General features: G+C 37.8%; 3 protein-coding genes and 1 long non-coding RNA gene across 6 annotated transcripts; 3 read left to right on the top strand and 1 right to left on the bottom strand.

Moving 5' to 3' along the window:
• Window positions 1-294: 294 nt before the first annotated feature.
• On the bottom strand, window positions 295-5657 carry LOC121971370 (WD repeat-containing protein DWA2-like). Of its 2 annotated transcripts, none has more exons than XM_042522601.1 (13): window positions 5457-5656; window positions 5293-5376; window positions 5092-5224; window positions 4367-4478; window positions 4155-4254; window positions 3106-3233; window positions 2589-2658; window positions 1803-1891; window positions 1648-1693; window positions 1497-1570; window positions 1336-1409; window positions 1196-1254; window positions 295-660 (listed from the first exon to the last, which is right to left on the bottom strand). In XM_042522601.1, the coding sequence occupies exons 1-13, from the start codon at window positions 5502-5504 to the stop codon at window positions 619-621; spliced, it is 1059 nt and encodes a 352-aa protein (XP_042378535.1). In that variant the 5' UTR covers window positions 5505-5656; the 3' UTR covers window positions 295-618. The 2 variants fall into 2 exon arrangements, 1 of the variants encoding a protein (XP_042378535.1); XR_006109120.1 differs by having other exon boundaries at window positions 643-660; window positions 1336-1387; window positions 5457-5657.
• A 4938-nt stretch (window positions 5658-10595) lies between these two features.
• Window positions 10596-12958, top strand: LOC121973704 (HVA22-like protein i). Of its 2 annotated transcripts, none has more exons than XM_042525085.1 (7): window positions 10596-10719; window positions 11030-11121; window positions 11220-11318; window positions 11398-11454; window positions 11552-11615; window positions 11695-11907; window positions 12321-12958. In XM_042525085.1, exons 2-7 carry the CDS (start codon window positions 11090-11092, stop codon window positions 12792-12794), a joined length of 939 nt encoding a protein of 312 aa, XP_042381019.1. In that variant the 5' UTR covers window positions 10596-10719; window positions 11030-11089; the 3' UTR covers window positions 12795-12958. The 2 variants fall into 2 exon arrangements, with proteins under 2 accessions (XP_042381019.1, XP_042381018.1); XM_042525084.1 differs by having other exon boundaries at window positions 10614-10794.
• A 613-nt stretch (window positions 12959-13571) lies between these two features.
• On the top strand, window positions 13572-14167 carry LOC121973703. Its single transcript, XR_006109717.1, has 2 exons — window positions 13572-13713; window positions 13788-14167. It is a non-coding gene; the product is annotated as an uncharacterized LOC121973703 (long non-coding RNA).
• Window positions 14168-19232: 5065 nt separating this feature from the next.
• LOC121972820 lies at window positions 19233-19817 on the top strand. Its single transcript, XM_042524447.1, has one exon. The coding sequence runs from the start codon at window positions 19233-19235 to the stop codon at window positions 19815-19817; it is 585 nt and encodes a 194-aa protein (XP_042380381.1).
• The last annotated feature ends 1159 nt before the right edge of the window (window positions 19818-20976 follow it).

Genomic DNA, 20976 nt, shown 5'->3' with positions numbered 1-20976 from the left:
AAGTCAATTATATGTTTTTTTTTATGTTATTAAATTTTATTTATTAATATATGATTATTTATTCAACAATACCAATCTATTTTATTATTACTAAATATTTTTTTTTTTATTTTCTTCTTTGCATTTTGTAGAGAATTTTTTTATTGAAGTACCAAAGCTTCAAGGAATATATCCATTGGTGCATTTGACGCTCGAAAGGGCATTTTAAAATTTAAGCTAAATTTGGAGAGGAAATATTAATTTCCCCAAGTAATAGAAAAATGGGAAGCATTACAGCAAACTACTCAAAAGGCATATCAAAATGGCTTACAAGTGATGCTTCTAAGCTCGAATCACTCTACAGTAGTGCTACCAGGTAAATTAATGTTACTGAACCAAATATAACGGAATAACAAGGTGGCGGTTGTGCCACAACGCCACTTTTCCAACACGAAACGAAACAGTATCGATGGTTCGAGGGTGAAATAAGCACGATTTAAACAGAGATATCTTGATAATTTTGAAAAAAAAATAAAAAAAAATATAAACTAAAGAACGAACTAAAATTTTTCTGCAGTTCTATAAGCCCTTTACAAGGATGGGCATTGAAGTGTTGGAAGCGTACTTGGGAGATCAGACTCACTTTCTCCTAATAAATGACTTCACCGATTCGACGACCACCTGAATTCAGCACGAGAAACATCAAATTGTCTCACAACAAGAAGGGCATACATAGCAACCAATGCGATGCTAAAATTCCAACATGCTACTGCTTTTGTTGGTCTATTCTCAATTTTTGAGACATACAAATATGAAAAATGTAAAATTTCACGAATCAAATGCAGCCTGAAGACTCACCGTCAACTTTCAATGCGAAAGGAGATTGCTAGTACAGAAATTTATGAATTTATATTGAAAACAACTGTGACTGACTCCAGGAGAACAAGAAAAAAAAGTTGCATTCTTTAAGAAATAATGTCATGGAGATCAATTTAAGTAATTTTCATGTTTGAGATGTATTATTATAATGCCAAACAAGCTAATCTGGAGCAGTTGTTACTGGTTAACGCAAAGATTATTAACATGAGATGAGGAGATTAAGATCCCATTTAACGATTCCAATTCAAACAGGATTGCAAAAATAGATTGAAAATATTTAATGAAATAAATCCTAAATTTGCATTTCACGGCATGCATTTTAGGATAAAAATCATACCCGGCCATCATAGGACAATGATGCAAATATCAAAGGTTCCCGTGTGCTCCATGCAAGACCTACATTTTTGTTACAAATTAGTAAACAAATTTGATCATGTTTTACATACTAAGAACAGACAAAAAATGAAAGTGAATTACCATAAACGCTATCTTCATAGTCAGTATATGAATTGATTAGTGAATTTTTCAACTGCGCCGATGAGACAAAAAGACTGAGGAAAAAAATATACAAGAATAGGGGGAAACAATTAGCCTACTGGTAAACAGCACTTCAGTCAGTGGTATAGTTAACAATGGACCTTTCATTCGATAAATCTTCAGTGGCAGGAAGGTCAGCCAACCACAAGTTGACAGTTGAATCTGTGCCAGCACTCTGTATGTAACCATTGTCATTAGTGAATAGGAAAAGCGTGCAACTTACATGCATGAGTGAGAGAGAGAGAGAGAGACCAAAATGAGTTCATCGTATTCTGGATTATGCCTGACCGCCCATGTCCTGCAAGAATGTGGAAGCCAACTTTGACGTAAGCCTTATTTGGAATCTTAGATCTGATTATTCCAAGTAACATACATAAGTAAATCGTGCAATAGAATACAGTAAGTACCAATGTGCATGCCCAGGGAGTTCTTTTACAGGAAACTTGGGTCTTCTAAGATCCCATAGTCGAATGCCAGATACATCTTCTGCTGTCACCTGCAGTGCCAACAGGTTTAGAAAAAGCAGCATAACATGAGAACTGATAATTTAGAGAGCAATCAATTGCTTATATATAACAATAAAACTTTCTGAAGGCAATTATATTACAAGCTTAAATCATGAAAAAAAAGTGATCCATTGTTAACTATGTATGATAAGTTTCCTAATTCGGAATGGTTAATTGTGTCCAAATATGAATATGAATATGATGTTGATGAAATGTCAGATTTCTTTTAGAAACACTGGCATAAAATATACAGTAAATAGAAAAATTAGCCATTCTTAGAAAGAGACGACCGCCGATGATCCGAATGTGCATAGGATAAAAGAGTTCACATCTTAGCAAATAAACTATATAATTATCGGATGATGCAGAATGCCATTGCTTTGGCTAATTTTGGAGACAGTAGAGCAGTGCAACCGATAAGCATTTTTATGATGTACTCACAAGCACGGAAGAGATGTGAAGCCTGCTAAATTAGTTAAGGTTAAAGATAAAAGATCAATTATATAACCTCTTGATTACTTCCTCCAAATCTAAATCTCCAACAAAGAAATGCAGAGTTCATAGAATATGCAACAAAAAAATAAAGCTTCTCCAACAAACAAAAAGAACACGGGAGCAACTTTTTCTCATTAAAATTAATATCTTACGTACTATCCAATATAATATTACAAAGAGAACTGAACTCACAAGAAGATGCTGCTTTTTTGAATTATAATCAATATCCCTAGTGTGTGCTTGCTCAATAGAAGTAGTCTTCCTGGATAAGACAGTTACATCATTAAGACAATCCAAATCCAAACTTTGGAGGAAACAAGCTGCACAAAAATCTTGAGGAATAAATTTACTAGAGTGCACACCTACTACAGGAAGTTAAACTTCCACCATCTTAAAGCATGCACAGAATAACAATTCATGATATTTTGAAAAAGAGAACAACTGCTCATGAAAATTGGCATACAGAAGTTTCATAGGTAAAATTACTTATTAATAACACACAGGAGTAAAACCATATTCCCTTATGGTGTAAATCTAGCACTTTATTCTACAAATAAGATCAGTGAAACCTGAATGTACACGCTGAAAGGAGAAGAAGTTCAGCAGAAGACAAATAATTTCTAAAAATATTTTGAGAAAACAACTTAGAATTGCATATAAAACAACTTCGTATGAAGCATAAACATAATGAATTGAGAAGATGGTATACTTCATTGTCCGGAGATCCCAAAATTGAAATGACGAGTCACATATACCGGCAAGAGCATTTCGATCATGAGGATCCCATGCACCACCTGAAAGGTTTTGAAGCATACCAACAGATTCTTGTGATACCACCTACGTTTTTAGAAACATGTATACGATTCAGCAAAGTGTAAAGATGGCTAGTGATCACCAACACATTGAATATTAAGAAATTAAATCATCTCGATGTTTTACTTTGTTTTGGCTAAACTTTACTAATAAGGCAAAACAACATAACAAAGACATCCAAAAATTTATCTTAATGATATCCAACTGTATTTCAACCTACTAACTAGTAAACAAATAGTTTCCTCTGACATTCAAGATGATTTATCTATTTTACTTTTGAAAACAGGCTAATGGTAGTCTGTGACATATTTGTTGCAAACAAAAATGGTTATATACTTTGACCATTTAATTTTAGACAATTTTCAACAATTACCCTAAAAGAATAGGTGGGCCATGTAGAAAAGTCTCCTAATGACGCAGAGTTCATCAAAGTTAGTCATCTTTGGAACAAATATTCAACAACTTAACACCCTTTCTTCTAGTTGAAGTATATTTTGGACTTCGCAATACACTCTCACACACTAGGTAATGGAAAACAATCAGAATAGTTCAGACTAAGAAAAGTTTCCATTTTCCCTAGGTGGGAGACTAGATCTAATTTTTTTCCATGGCCAAGAACTTGGAAAGTTGTAGTATTCTATGTCAAAGCTCATACCTTAAACTATAAACCATGGGCTTGATGCTTCTGCAAACCAAAACTAAATCTGCTCAAAGCATCAACATTATGACTCGACAAATAAATTTGTAAAGCTTTAGAATTGTCTTCTCATAATTTTTTTCTATATAACAGATTCAAATTTTACAATCAGCTGAAATATACTAATATAAACCTAAAGCAATAGACAACTATCACATTGCAAGGTTTATCATTCATATCACAAAGGAACCTAATAGCACAACCATTAGTCTTTCTAAAGATAATAGAAGGTTCTTTAAGGAGCTTACCTTGGCTACTTTATTGGACGAATCTATACTCCAAAGGAAAAGATTTCCTTCATCAATGCTGATTAGTCTATCATGCTTCCCAGATGGCCACCAAAGGACGCTGACAAGCATACCAATAAGGAGTCATTAAAAGGTGCTTGGAACCCAAGTATCTTCTTTTCTTTTAATATCAGAAATAACTGGAAAACACAAACATGCCAAAATGAGATTACCACTTGATCTTAAAAGAATGCTTGTCAAGGGAGACCAATTGTTCGAGTTGTGGGGCATTCGACTGTCCATAGAGCTCAGGAATCTTCCAAACAGAAGCCCCATATGCTTCACCTTTAGTTCAATGCAAACTTTATTAGTTTTAACACATATAGGGCTGGAATCATTTCACAGAAAAAGATCAATACCCTAAAAGTATTAGCATAACTGTACTTCATTCAAATAGAAAACAAAAGTGCTCAAAAACAAATCATAGGGCAGAGTATGATTTTTAACTCATTCAGGCACAACAAGAATGACAGAAGTGCTAAACAAGATAAACAAAATAAAAAATATTTCCACAATAAACTATAGCTCCTCGAACAAATTTTCCCCTGAAAGAAATTTTTCATGTAAACCTGTATATACTGTCCCTTTTCTATAATTCACAAAATTAAAAAGGATTCAAAAGTTAGATATATGATGCAAGGCTAAATCTCATGAGTGAATAAACCATACATTCATCATTCCATTTTCGAACAGCTTATGTGGTTAAACAAATTTCCTTTCTTTCCTAGAAAAAAACCAATTACAGAACTACATCGAGACTAAACATAAGGGTCATCTAGCTTAGCTTATTCGCATTCAGAAACACTCACCTACTTACTATTCTACATTTCTGAAGAACACACTGCCACCCATTAATTCAAGATCAAGTTACTACGGCTCCAAGTCATCGTTTACTCACCAGAAGTGAACACTGTAGAGAAAATCCTGGGATCGAATGGACAAGTCTTGAGATCCCAGATCTCGTTTGGGTGATAGAAGAGACCATCGCATATGAGCTCCGATCCTGACGGCGAAAGTCGGATCAGATGCACCTAATAAACAAAAACACCGAAATCACCCACAAAATTATTAGATCGAGATCGACGAGAGAGAGATGAACCTCGTTTTCCTCTTTGAGGCTGAGAGTTCCGGCGAGGAAGCTGGTGTGGTCAACGTCGGCCTTAACGTCGGCGATGCATCGGGCCTGGAGAGGGAGTGGAGAGGAAGACGAATTAGTAGAGTTCCAAAGAAGAAAGGAGTTGGAGTGGCTACCGCCGTTGCGACCTGGTACTTGAGGCCGCCATAGACGATTCCGATGGAGGTCCCCCGCATTGTGGCACGAGTAGGGAAGGTGGTTTCCGATCGCCGGCGACGGTGCAGGTCTTGGCTCAATCGGCTCCGCCGGGGCAGTTCCGCAGCGATGGGGTCGATGCGATGCTCGTCGAGGTGGAAACTGAACGTTGAGCGGCTCTGATCGACAGCTGTGATTGGATCAAGTAATTTGAAGTGAGGCCCTGAATTTTATTCTATTTAACTTTGAGACCCTTGAGGATATGAGCAAAATTTAAGTTTAGGAAGATGAGAATGAGAGAATAGATTCATTTTCAAATTTTATATTTGGTTGATGAGAATGGAATTAAAATTTTGAAATGAAAATTAAAAACTTAGGTATTGATAAAACCCACCTCCTCAGATTTTGATGGGAATGGAAATGAGACTATGAGAGTTAGGGGCGCTTGGTATATATCTGACAATAGGAATGATAATGAGTTTTAATTGAGAGGTTAATGACAATGAAAATGATTACAGAATTGATGGTGCTTCGTATAGATATTGTTCTTATTAATGTTGCTTGGTTTGGCTTAAATTATGGAATGAGAATCAACTGAAATTCTCATTTTACCCTTATAAGTTAAATACAAAAATAATAACACGGAGTCATGGACAGAACCATTTTATTAAAAATGTAACATGGTAGCAACAACTCTGTCAACGGTCTTGAATAATTAAAATATCTACCACAAAATCAAAAATGATAGAAGCAAAAAAATATTCATCATATCTAATGACAACACAAGCATACTATTACAAGCAACTAATATAAAATCAGAAACTTTAGAGAGATCCAAACTGAACAATAACTCAATCTGTACAGAATCTTCACAAATTATTTGAGCAGCCTTGTACTTGTTCTTACCAACAAAATTATACTTTTCTAACATCTCAAGAACTTGTGACATTTTTGAGGATGTACCTTGAACCCAAGATGACATTGACTCAAAGTGTGAGCTAACAATTTGCATAAATCCCTCAACCTGATTATTTAGTAACTTTAAGTTAGAATCGACATTTTGCACAGCTGAGTCTTTGCTCTCTTCAAAAATTTTTTGAATTCTATCAATGGACGATTTCTTTTTCTCCTTGAGTGAGATACCCTTGATGTAATAGAAGGTTATTGATTTGACATTAAATCAACTTCAACTCCTTTTTCAGTAAGTGAATTGTTATCCAATATGGTCAACTCAACATCCACATCAGTGATGTTTTGTGTAGCCATCATAAGATCTTTCGCAACAAGGCTTGTTGCTCTGTCTTTGCCATATACCATCTCTAACTCTGAAAAATAAGGAAATGATACATTATAGAGACTTTTGGTGTCATTGTGATTCTATCCAAAAACAAACCATAACAATCAATTTAACAAAGTTTGATAGCATGTAATTTGAAAAAAAAAACAAATAATGACTAATACACGTACCTTAATCCATTTAATCTACTATGTTTCTTCACAAGCCATGTTTATTGAGCAATATGTTGTGCAGTTGTAAAATTGCTTGAAGACATAGATTGAAATGGCGACTCACTGTCTCTCGACTTTGTTGTATAAGGAGACTCATCATTCAATTTTTTTTATGATGTGCCAACACGTAGACAAATAAGACCACAATTTCATCAATAGTGACATTTTTGTGGCTTTTAAACCTCCAACATCTTGAACCATATCACACAATATCTTGAATGTTCTCTTATCCATTAGAAGTTCACTAATACTTATTTCATTGCTTACTTTTGTAAGGTTGAACATCTATTCCACACATGCAATCGATTTGTCTTCCCTACTTTTTATTTGGCGAATCCTATTTCGACGACATACAAGTATTGCAATTTAATAAAGTATGACAACCAAATAACTCATGAGCATTCTATACATATTCTACAAAATGCATAATAATCTACGTCTTCTATAGTTAAACGATGGTCGTGTCATGTTTATCTACATTATATAACAACCGATGGCACCAATAGTAAGTCAAACCAAAACCATACATGAATAAATATTAAACAATTATGCATACATAAATAAATACAAAACCAAATCAAAATAATACTCAACATTTTAGATAAAAAACATGTAACTACAATGTAACATACTGTTGGTAAAAACTCACATTTGCAATCATAGCTTCTTCAATCTGTAAGGAGGAGAAGAAAGTTTATGCAATCACAACTTCTTCAATCTCTAGGGAGGAGAAGAGAGTAGGAGAAAGGAAGACAATGAAGAAAAGGAGGAAGAGAAGGGAAAGGGAGTGGAGGAGCTCGGTCTGCTGAGCAGGGAGGAGGAGGAGAAGAGGGGGTAGGCCGAGAAAAAGGGGGAGAAGAAATGGGGTGGCCGAGAGGAAAAGGCGTGGGCAGTCGGGGAAGAAGAAACGCGGGTCGATCGTCGACCGGGGAAGCAGAGCCGCAAGTGAGGTCGGGGAAGAAGAAGCATGGGCGATCTGGGAAGAAGAATCGCAGGCTGGCAGGTAGCTGGGGAAGCAGAACCACAGCCGGGGTCGGGGAAAAAGAAGCTCTAGTGGAGTCGGGGAAGAAGAAGCACCGGCAAGCGATCGGGCAGCCGGGGAAGCAGAGTCGCAGGTGGGCCAGCGAGCGAGGAAGCAAAGACGCGGCGGCGAGCGAGGAAGAAAGGCGCAGAGATGAAACACGAAAAGCAAAAGAGAAGAAAAGAAGAAAAAGGTTCGGAGGCATGGGGTTGGGCCGTCCAAAAAAAACCACACGAATAGGGAGGAATGAGTTTAGTGATAACCTAGAGGGGGTGAGTTATGAAATTAGGGGTATCAAATCCATATTTTAATTCCAATTCTCATCTACTAAACATTAAGAATGGGAATGAAACAGATTTCATTCCCATTCTAGCCTCCTAAATCCGCCTACTAAGCACCCCTTAGAATTTAGACAAAAATATCTTTAATATATTTGTTCAATTTTTCTTTCATATCACTTTCTTTCTCATTGATCCGGTGGTAAGGATGGGAGACCCTCGTTGGCGGGAGGTCAACGACACGTGGAGGTCAATGGTCAAGAGGGTCAACTTCAAGGTCGTACCGAGCGGACAGAGGTCATGCCGACCGAGCATCCGATCGACCGAACATCCGGCCAGGGGTCTCCCAGGCCGGACGAAAGACAGCCCGACTAGGGGTCGGGTTTCTGATGCTCAAGGTGAAAGAGTCTCTGGGCCGAGCGGACAGGCCGCTCGGTTGAGCCTCGGCCACAGGACAATAAAGCGCAATCCCATCCGAGCACATAAGCAGGGCTTCCCCGCCCGGTCCGAGATATGCGCATTCCCGGAGGCCATGAGCGCCGAGCGGCCGGTTCGCTCGGCCCGGGAACAGGCAAGAGGCGTAAAGGGACAGCTGGTAACATCATCCTCGAGACACCTGCCGCCGACAAACAGCATGGTCGGCGACCGGAGCGGACAGAGTATCGTACGGTGGAAGTTTCCACCGTCACGTCAGGGATATGCTCAGACGATTGCGGAATGACGTCAGACATGCTTTTCTGATACAACCCTACTGAGGTATGTTTGGGGAAGCGTGCACACATCGAGAAGCGTACTCGCGCCTCTCCGAGGTCCTATATAAGGACCCCCAGACTTCGACGGAGGTATGCGATTCTCATCACTGTAGCCACAGTAGCGTTACTTTGTTTCTCTTCTTTTTCACTGTCTGACTTGAGCGTCGGAGGGTCGTCGCCGAGAAATCCCTCCCGGCTCAACTTCTTTGCAGGTTCGCCGGAGGTCTACACCATCATCAGAGGACAGCGGAGAGCGCCATGTCCCCAGCGTCCATCGACTCAACGCTCGGACAGAATCACTCATCATACTTTCTCTCTCCTCAATATCTCCTATCATATACTTTCTCTCCTTATTTTCTTTCATCACACATTTTCTCCCTTCATTTTCTTCTATTACACTTTCTCTCTCCACATCCTCTCTCACCATACTTTCTCTCTCATCACACTCACTTTATTCATTTTTTCTTATCATGCTTTCTCTCTTATCATACTTTCTCTTTTCTCAAACTCTCCCATCACACATCTCTTTTCTCATTTACTCTCATCACACTTTTTCTCTTTTTATTCTCTTCCATTATACTTTCTTTCCTCTCATCTTCTCTTTTCATACTTTCTCTCTCATCATACTTGAAATCTGGGGTTCGAATATTGGCATAGCTGAGGTAAATGTCTCTCTTATGCGCTAATTTCTATTCCAAGGCTAATAGCCACCTATGATTTACCTCATCTATGTTGACTCTGAGATGAGTTGACAAGGGCGCTGGGAGCGAGCGTAATCGCCTTTTGCGAACATGCTTCCTCTCCCTTCACATTTTCATTTTTTGTTCTCATCACACTTTCTCTCTTATCATACTTTCTCTCTTTTCAATCTCTCTCATCATACGTTCTCTCTCCTCAATCTCTCCCATCACACACTTTCTCTCCCCATTCTCTTTCATCACACTTTCTCTCTACATTCTTTCTCATCACACTTTCTTTCTCCTCATCCTCTCTCATTATACTCTCTCTCATCACACTATTTTTCCTTATTTTTTCTTATCACACTCTATTTCCTCATTTTCTCTCATCACATTTTCTTTTTCATCATTATCTCTCATTTATTTTGATAAAAAAATATTTACTAACCAAATATTATTTTTAAGAGTGATATCTATACTCATATCTATTCTCATTCCAAAATATTATAATTTCTATTCCCATTAATTCCTCAAAAAGTTTAATTTCACCTCCATAGTCATTAAAACACTTAGAAGAAAGTACTCTTTATGCATTCAATCTTGAAGAAAGGCAAAACGAACCGAACCGGTTCGGTCCGGTCCAATTGCACCTCTGCAGCCGAACTGCTGAGGAACGTGAAGAAGCCTGTTTCCTGTCTCCGACAAGACAGCGTGTCGTCCAGCTCTCAGTTGCTGCGGCAGTTGATGAAACCACATCGATCTCGCATTTTTGATCGCAACTTCCTTTGGTGACCGTGGGATTGGAACTTACTCCATCTAGACCGTCCGTTCATTGCTCCTCCACCACCCCAGAGGTTCCGTCTCATTTTCCCGATCGGATATATAAACGGCGGGAGCCATCGTGCGAAGGGCGAGAGCAGGAGAAGGCGCAGGCGCTGGCGGAGGCGAGACGATTTCACCTTGTCTCCCTCGATTTGCCATCGAATTCTTCGTTTTCTCGTTCCTCCATCGCCCAAACGGTGAACCTTTTCTCTTTCTTCTCGATCGATTTGGTGCTCGAATCGCTCTTTCGTGAAGGCCTCCGATCGATTTAGGTTTGAAAATTTTGGTTTTTTATTCAAATTCTTTAATCCATTATAATTTTAGATTTCTAGGGTGATCCATCGTGATCGTTGTTTTACAAATATTCAAAATTCTTATTTGCGACTTTTGTGCATTTTATTCTCTAATTCTTTGATCTTTGCAAAACATTGGGTGAGTTTCATAATGTTGCTGCACTTTGAAGTTACGATTTTTGATTTGGTTCACTTGTGCTTTTATCAATGTTAGGTCTGATGAGAAGTAATCATTGAGTAGTTGCTATACGCTCCTGTTTGATTTCGCGTCATCATGATGGGCTCCTTCTTTAATAGGGTTTTGATGTAAGCAAAGCCATTAAGCCTAATGAAGTTAGGCAAGACAAAAGGCTAAATTTTGATTTCTTACAACAGTTTTCCTTCAAAAAGATTACTACTTGCAGATTAGTTTTCGGGTATGCTTACCCTGCGTATCAGTGCTTCAAGACTGTGGAATTGAACAAGCCTGAGATAGAGCAGCTACGCTTCTGGTGTCAGTATTGGTCAGTCCATCTGATCTTAACCAGAAAATTCTTTGGTTTTGTTGTGAGTTTAGCAATATGATCATTGGTGATGTTTCAGGATTTTGGTTGCAGTATTAGCAGTATTGGAGAGCTTTGGTGATGTTTTTCTTTCTTGGTGAGTATTCAACTTGTTTAGGGTTAATCCCTGTGATTTAGTTTCCTTTCAATTTAGGTTAATCACTGTTTTTCTTTTCTTACATATCTGTTTGAAGGTTGCCAATGTACAGTGAAGGGAAATTGGCACTCTACATATTTTTGTGGTATCCAAAATTAAGAGTATGACATTTTTTGATTTCTTATATTTCTACCCTTTTCTGTTTTCCTCATCTAATTTCATAAAGAGAAATTGTTTTAGGGAACAAATTATGTCTATGATACCTTCTTCAAGCCATATCTTACAAAGTACGAAAGTGAGATCGACTGCAATTTGCATGAGCTGAGAGTAAGAGCTGCAGATATTATGCTGATGTACTGGCAAAAAGCTGCTATCTATGGCCGAACAAGTTTTTTCGAGGTCTTGAACTATGTTATCTTGATGGTACAAACATCAAGAACCCACGTGATTCAGGTATGATGTATCGATCTAAGGTTACTTATATTTTTCTTTCTTAAACCATATTAATGTCTAGATTTGCTTAGTATTGTTGCTATTCATTGTAGCCTTCCTTTAACTCTCGATATGTTTCACTTTAGTTTGAATGTAATCTCTTTCGACTCATGGTAGAATGCAGAAGATGCTTGTGCCTAGAGTCCAAAAAAATCAAAATCCTACTTAAGTTTCAAATTCTCATAGTTCTTTTACTTTAAGAAAAACAATATCTCGAAGTTGGAAATGAATTTGAAGTTGAAGTTCCGTCTTGTTTCTGATAAATTTTCGATAACTGACTCTTACAAGAGGCACATTAGGATTACTAGCATCGATCTGTATCACTCTTTGCTTTGGTCCTCTTCGTAAACTTACATTCAAGTATGTGATTGCAGAAAACTCAGCAGCCACAACAACTCGAGCAAGCTCAACAATCAAGTCCTCCATCTTTACCTGCAAGTCATCAAGAACCTCAACAAGATGCAAAAATGCCATCCATCCCCATCAAGCAGCGCGTCCAAGAACATCCAAAAAGGTCAAGCAATGTCCATCACCGGGCATCTTCTCCGGCATCACCTTCTCATCAAGCTACAGCATCCCCGCAAACACAACAAGAAAGAAAAGTGTCACATAGCCCAGTCAAGAAACGCATAGCTCTGAAACCAGTATCACCAGCTCAGCCACAAGGATCAGTCCATGAATCAGATGGCACAGAGACTAGAAACAAGCCACCTTCTCCACGAGAACAAGCCGAAGATGACTCGAATCCGCCAGCAGATGAGTCTCGTATCGATGAAGCGATACATTCTGCTCGGAGTAGATTGAGGAAAAGAGGTTCTAATGCTGCTGCTAATGCAGTATCAGTCTAGTTGTTTCAGAGCTTCCAATTCTTAATTCCATTTTTTATTTTTGCTGTTATTTTTCTTTTATTGTGTGATTCATCAATGCGTTGATTTGTTGTTGGAGGATTGCAATATAATTGTTTTGTTCATAAACATGTATTTGTTGTTTTTTGCTGTACATAAAGATGGACTTTGATGATGCCTAACACATTCGAGATTGATGATTTAGTATTGTTGGAAATTGTTGATGTTGATTCATCAGCTCGGTCAATCAGCTCATCGATAAATCGACAGCTCAAACCGTAGAGTTTGGTATCACAATGTAGATGGTGCAATCTTGGTCAATATTGCTACTCCAAGTTGGTGCAGTTTTAGTTAAGATTACTAGGATTCATTGTACGTAGTTTTATTTTATTTTTTGCAATAGGTTATTTTCGAGATTTGAATCTGTGATCTTTTCATCATAAAGTAATAATTTTATCGTTGCGTCAAACCTCCCTTTCTTAAATTATAGACCGATTTTCAAGAAGATATTATTGGTTATTTCTTAAATTATAGACTGATTTTCAAGAAGATATTATTTTAACAATGTGAATAATTAAGGAATCCTTTTAACTTTTTTAAAAGAAATTAATCTTAAGTCCAATAGTATTATTTTTTTAAAGTCTGTCCATTCGTCATTGTTTGCTCACCATTTTGATGTTAAGTTCTGGGTGCAAAATGCAAAATGCAAAATGGCAAACAGATAATTGATAAAATTCTGAGGGTTAAAAATAAAAGTTGCACGCTACGGCTTCTTAGGAATCCCCATAAATCGCCGTCGACCTGTGCTTCCGCTTCTGCCGACGCCGCCACCGCTTTGCATCGCTCCGCTGGCGATGGAGAGGAAGTTGACCCTCCTTCAGACCGTCCTAACGGCAGGCGTCTTCTCTTCCCTCACTTTCTGGTGAGCCTCTGCGCTTTCTCCATGGAGCTTTGCTTAGGGTTTGTAGGCTTCGTTCCTCACTTGGATTTCCTCAGGTACGGATTCATGTTCGGGAGGGAATCTGCTCGGAAGGAGCTCGGAGGCCTGATCGACGATCTCCGGCGCAGCAATGCCGCGGCCTCGGACGACACGACGACGGACGCTCGGGATCAGAGGTCTCTCTGAGGTACTTTGGCCATGCTGGATTTGAGTACAATTGGCCCCTTTTCCCTTCATTTGAAGGAACATGTGATTTTATTGGAAGCAGAGGTCTTCTTGTTCAAGATTGAGTCTGGTGGAAAATGATTCTCGATAATTTTTTTTTTTTGTATTTTGGTAGTTCTTGGTGTTTTTGAATTGCATTTTGGTATTAATATTTACTTATTCACTGCTTTTCTCTGAAATTTTGGAGAAATTTCACGATCATATAGCAAAACCTAGTCTTGACTTACAGGTTGCCTTATGCTCTTCACATATCTAAATGCATGACAGTAATTTTGTTAGTTTTAATGTTTTTCAAGTGAGTCTCAGTATTAATATTTTTATGTTTCTCTATTTCCTCTGAAAGTTTGGAGTTATTTCGCAATCATATAGCAAAACCTAGTACTGCGGTATGTTCTTCTCATATCTAAATGCAAATAACTTCATGTCTAAAGGGTGGTTGCTCTATGTTCTTCACAGTAATTTTGGTTAACTTTTAATGTTTTTTCAAGTGAATTTAGGTATTAATATTTTCATATTTCTATATTTCCTCTGAAGTTTGGAGCTATTTTGCAATCATACAGCAAAACCTAGTATTATTTAACAGGTTGCCGTATATTCTTAACATATCAAAATGCAAATAACTTCATGTCTAAAGGATAGTTGCCTGATGTTCTTCACACTAATTTTGGTAGTTTTTACTGTTTTCTCAAGTGAAGGGATATTAATATTTTCATGTTTCTCTATTTCCTCTGAAAATTTTAGAGCTATTTTACAATCATACAACAAAACCTAGTAAATTATTTAACAGATTGCCACATGTTCTTCACATATCTAAATGTGAATAACTTCACGAGGTTGCCCTATGTTCCTCTTCCTCACAGTAATTTTACTTCTTTTTAATGTTTTTTTCAAGTGAATTTAGGTATTAATATTTTCATGTTTCTCTATTTCCTCTGAAAAGTTTGTAGGTATTTCACAATCATTCAGCAAAACCTAGTGCTGTTTAACAGACTGCCGTGTGTTCTTCTAAATGCAAATAACTTCATGTCTAAAGGATGGTTGCCCTATGATTTTCACAGTAAATTTGGTAGCTTTTAATGTTTTTTCAAGTGAATTTAGGCATCAATATTTTCATGTTTCTCTATTCCTCCCCTATGTTCTTCACAGAAATTTTGGTAGTTTTTAATGTTTTTCCAAGTGAATTTAGGTATTAATAGTTTTATGTTTCTCTGTTTCCACTCAAAGTTTGGAGCCATTTCGCAATCATACAACAAAATCTTGTTTTACCTATCAGGTTGCCGTATGTTCTTCACATATTTATATGCAAACAATGTCATAGTTAGTTCATATGATTGAGGCGTCCATACCAATTTTAGGATATTCTTCCGGAGACAATGTCATAGTTACCTTCATGAGATAGAACTGTTACTCGTCATTGATATGGTTTTTAGATGCCGAGTTCTGTTATCTCATTGAGAAAATGTTTAGATCCTTTTCATTCAAATTAGGAATTGTCGTGTAGAAATCAGGTAGTTAAATAACTTGTCTCTTTCCCTAGATGCCAATGATTGTCTAGTGAAAGCAAAAGTTGCTAAACCATATTGATCGACAAGTAAGCGATCAACCACTACGAACACATTTCAAGGATAAATTAGGATTTTGCTTTGAGTTATATTGGACTGGTTTTAGTGATAGAAAGAAAACTAGCATTGGTTCACTTGAACTTCTTGCTTTCCATAAATTGCACAATCAGCCTATGCCTACAGGAGGGTCGCATATCATATCGCATATGCAATGTGGTCTCCTCTCCAAACTTCCTAGGGTTGCCTTGGCTGCTTTATAGAACACTTGGTGCATCTTTCATTTTGTTCGAGGACCCGGAAGCTATTAGTTTTGTTCTATAAGTTTTTACTAACAGAATGCTCGTTAAAATTAACTAAGAGTAAGGTGGTGAGCTCAAGCTCCTTGTTATTCTGCTTTAGCTAAGAACATAGCTCATACCCCTTTAGAAATTGGTACCTCGATCAATCTGCGGTCCTCAGTAGGTGGTTCTCATGTCTTGCGCTTGCGTTTCACCGTCTATACACAATACTTGCCTCACGAAGGATCATAGTTTGTGAAATGATAATGTTACCTCTTTGATGAAACATTAAAATTGAACCGTCAATCATTTTTTTTCTATTTCTTTTTTATCACACATCAGCCAATTATCTGTTATTTATCTTTATTTTTTTTAAAAGTATTATCTTTTCTGCGATATTTATTTTCTTGTTAGCTTTAATTTCTTCGTGGAAGCATGAATGCTATGACAAGCCATGATCAGGCATGTTTCTTTTTCGTTTGTACACAAACTTATCGCTAATCCAATAACCAAAGTCATGTAAAAGGACTAGAACAGACTACCTAGAGATAAAGATATTTCTAAAGCGATTTAACTCGAACTATCGTATGTATGAGTTCCGATGTCTAAGTTATGCTCGTGAGTGCCAATTCTATAGTGATTTTCTTTTATCACAATTTAGCTACCAAATGGGCTAGGCCATTTGTGGCTCGGTCAGGCACAATACGGTGGCAAAAGATGATTACGCTTGTCCCTAGTGTTTTTGTCAATCTGTCCTAGGGTTAACATAAAGGAGGTATATCACGGATGACTACTAATCTTTGGAATAATGACTGACGCATGAGAGAGATATTTATCTTGATTATACAGAGATTTAAATTCAGATTTCATGGTGGCAACACTTCAAGTGCTAGTCATTAGACTGTCTCGAGGGGACTTGGTTAGACACAACACGACCAGAAAGAAAATGGGTTGAGCTAGGTCTAAGTCTAATGGTGGGTCCATGCTAAGTGAGGTGGTCATGATAAGTAGGGTTGTAAATCAACCAAGCATTCGTGAATAAGTTTAGTGTTCGACTTGATAAGAGTTTGTTTATATTTGTTTAATATTTATAAAATTAATTAAATAAACAAGTTTGAACAGTTTGTTAAGCTAAATAAATAAGCTTGAACATATATGTGTTTAGCTCGTTAACGTTTGTGAATAATGTTCATGAATAATTTTCATAAACAATGTTTGTGAATAATGTTCATGATTAATGTTCATGAATCATATTTATTAATAAAATTCTTTTCAATATGCTAAATAAATAATAAAATAGGATAAAATAATTAAATAAATTTAAATTATTAAGTTCAATAATCAATCAAATAGTTAAAAGTTTCAAACAATCAAACGAATTTGAATTGACAGTTCAATAATATCTAAACGAACTAAGTTCGATCCAGTTTAAGTCAAGCTTGAATTAAGTTCAGGTCAAACTTGAATTGAAAGCTTGATAACATCTAAATAAACCAAGTTCAAGTCAAATTTCAAACAAGTTTAAGCTTATGAAAAATAAATCATGTTAAGTTTGAACAATCATTTAAAAAGCTTAGTTCATTTTAAGCTCGACTTGGCTCGATTACTTTATAAAAAAACTTGAACATCCCAAAAGCTCAGCTCAACTTGGCTTGCTTACTGTCCTAAAAGTAAGTTGGGCGGCTGACCGAATTTTAGTGACAAGTTTAATATAACTATTTTATATTAATTATGATAAATAATCTTTATGATGTTCCGGATTCTTATGTTAAGTCGGATTACAAGGTTAGAAATAACAGTGATTAAAAATAGTGAATATATATCAGTCGATAAAGCAATATGTATCGCTCAGGGTGCAACAGCAGGACATTTAGTGGATTCTTATAGCGCTGGTTCGATCCTCGGCTAAACATGCTCATTTTCTATTTGGTGGGAAAATTATGGGGAGTGACATGAAGTAGATTACTCAGATGGAGTCGGATGGTCCTCATTTGGTGTAGCGATCGTGTTTGCAACCCATGACTCTAGTATTCAGGTGGAGCATAATATTCTACCGTGACATTACGAAGGTTGATGTGCTTTTCTTTTTTATAATATATATTGTAGATGTCTCATTGAGCAAATTCAAATTAATTCCATTTTCATTTGTAATACTCCAAAATCCGCGAATCAAGTTTGGAGAATATATATATATATATATATATGATTTTGATATATTGCGCGACGCGCACTGTGCACGTTGTGCAGTATATCATTATTTTTTTATTTTGATTAAAAAAGTAAATAAAATATATTTTTTATAATTTTATTGGTAGGGTTCAGACATCCTAATTGGGATATAATTTTTCAGTTAATTTTTTTTAAAGATTTTACCTCTAGGATTTAGATTTTCCAATTGGATTATAGTATTTAGTTAAAAAAAAATTAAAAATGAAATAAATTTAAGTATTTATTTCATCAACTATCATCCGGGTAAGGTTAACGTGGTAGCTGATGCTTTGAGCCGCAAATCCGCTATGTTGTCGCAACTAACCAGCCAACAACAGTTGATATCGGAATTCCAACGATTGAATTTGGAGGTAGTAGCGCCAAGGGAGCAGCTTAAATTGTCAGCATTGATCGTAAAATCAAATTTACTGCATCTGATCCGGGAAGGACAGATGGTGGATCAACAGTTAACAGAGTGGAAGCGGAAAGATGAAGAAAAAGGGCAGGCTATTTACTCTACCGTGGGTGGAGTCGTGCGATACAAGGACTGCATCTGGGTACCTAAGACGGGTACACTTCGAGAGGATCTCATGAATGAAGCGCATAACACCCCATATTCCACACATCCGGGGAGCACAAAAATGTACAGGGATATGAAGTTATTGTATTGGTGGCCAAGTATGAAAAAGGACATAGTCAAGGTAGTGCACGAATGCCTCACATGTCAACAAGTAAAGACTGAGCATCAGAGACCAGCAGGACTGCTGGAGCCACTTCCGATCCCTGTCTGGAAGTGGGAAGAAGTTGCCATGGATTTCGTGGTGGGTCTACCAACCACTCCTAAGGGATCAAACGCTGTATGGGTTATTGTGGACCGATTGACCAAGTCGGCACATTTCCTACCGGTAAAAACCACCTTCACGATGACGCAGTATGCAGAGCTATACATAAGAGAAATAGTGCGGCTACATGGGATCCCAGTTCAAATTGTGTCAGACAGAGATCCAAATTTATCTCGGGATTCTGGGAAAGTCTACATAGGGGAATGGGTACCAGGCTGACATTTAGTACTGCCTTCCATCCCCAGACGGATGGTCAGTCTGAACGGGTGATTCAGATTTTGGAGGATCTGCTACGAGCATGTATGATGGATTTCAAGGGAAATTGGGAGTCAAAGCTTCCGCTGATAGAATTCACTTATAATAACAGTTATCAGGGAACCATAGGTATGGCTCCATATGAGGCGTTGTATGGAAGGAAGTGCAGAACGTCGTTACATTGGGATGAGGTCGGCGAGAGGACAATTCTGGGCCCAGACATAGTGACCCAAACAGTGCAGCTAGTGGAGAAGATTCGGAATAGAATGCAAGCAGCGCAAAGTCGTCAAAAGAATTATGCTGATCAGCGACGAAGAGATTTGGAATTTTCAGTTGGAGATCATGTATTTCTTAAAGTGTCACCAATGAAAGGGGTACTGAGGTTCAGAAAGAAAGGGAAGCTCAGTCCAAGGTATATTGGGCCATTTGAGATTCTGGACAGGATTGGAACACGAGCTTATAGGGTTGCCCTACCACCAAATCTGTCCGGGGTACACAATGTGTTCCATGTATCTATGCTCAGACGATACATATCTAACCCCTCTCATGTGATCGGACATGAGTCCATGCAGTGGACATCAGATCTGACCTATGAGGAACGCCCGAAACAGATTCTTGAGCGTCAAGTACGGAAATTGAGGAACAAGGAGATCAAGATGGTGAAGATTTTATGGGGAAACCAGCAAATGGAGGAGGCCATTTGGGAAACGGAATGAGATATGCGCGACCGCTATCCGGATTTATTTGGTAAGTCAATTTCGGGGACGAAATTCTTATAAGGGGGGGGGGGAATTGTAAGGCTCCCTAAGCCCCAGTTAGGGAGGTTATTAAATAAAGTAACAGAATGAGGCTTCATGGGCATAAACGGAAGGTTTAAATTACTGAATTTCCACAAAAAAAAAAAGAGATAGTGACGAGGTTAGAAGATGAATTGGTATAACAGGGTTAGAATGATCAAAATGATAAGATTAGGAGGAATTAACTAGGGGTTAAATAACTCAATTTACCTACGTTAACATCAACTAAGGGAAACAAATATAGATTTAAATGGTTATACTTACCTAAATTGACACTCATTAGGGAAACAAATAAGGGTACATTAGCCACCCTCACCTAAGTTAATAACCTAAGCTATTGCCAACTTAATAACCCTAGGTATAAAGAGTCCTAATCTTCGCATCACCCGGCACCCCATAGCTCAACCCTCCGTCTCCTCACGCGCCGTCAACCCCTCGGCGGAGCTACTTCTGCGACTGTGGAGGCTGAGGGCGACGCTGGATTTGGAAGCCGATCGCCACCGTGGGGAGCAGATCGGACGGGGGAAAACGAGGACGCGCAGTGGAAGTCGCGGGGGTCTCGGGGAGGACGGGGAAGCGCAAGAGCAGACAAGTGTATCTAACTGTGATATCTTGAGATCTATGAAGTATAGAGGGGTGGAAGTCCTAAAGAAGGTGAGGTTTAGTAAGAAATGTGATTGGCTTCTTCCTGTAGATGCTCTGATCAGTTTTTTTGAGAAGATGTCCTGACTTGTTTGTCTTAGAGATGTTTCTGATTGTTGGTTTTTTTCTCTTATGGATGCATCCGATCGACTTTTCTTTGTAGATGTTCCGGATTGGCTTCTCCTATGTAGGGATGTGTTTTGTTGGAGGATTCGGCTAAGGATTTTGCTTGGTTTGTATATGCTTTCGAAATTTTTGACAGTGATTTCAGTTTTGACGGAGTTCGAGTTCCACAGTATGTGTTCCTGGAGATTTTGGCTGGTGTCCGATGTGTTGGGGATCGAGATTGAGTTCGTGTTTCTTTCTGTGATGAACATTGTAATATGTTAAGGGGATATCGTAACGTATTAACTACTTATATAAAGAAATATTATTT

This window comes from Zingiber officinale, chromosome 4A, assembly GCF_018446385.1.
Source record: "Zingiber officinale cultivar Zhangliang chromosome 4A, Zo_v1.1, whole genome shotgun sequence".
Lineage (NCBI taxonomy): Eukaryota > Viridiplantae > Streptophyta > Magnoliopsida > Zingiberales > Zingiberaceae > Zingiber > Zingiber officinale.
This window is presented reverse-complemented; position numbering and strand designations above follow the sequence as displayed.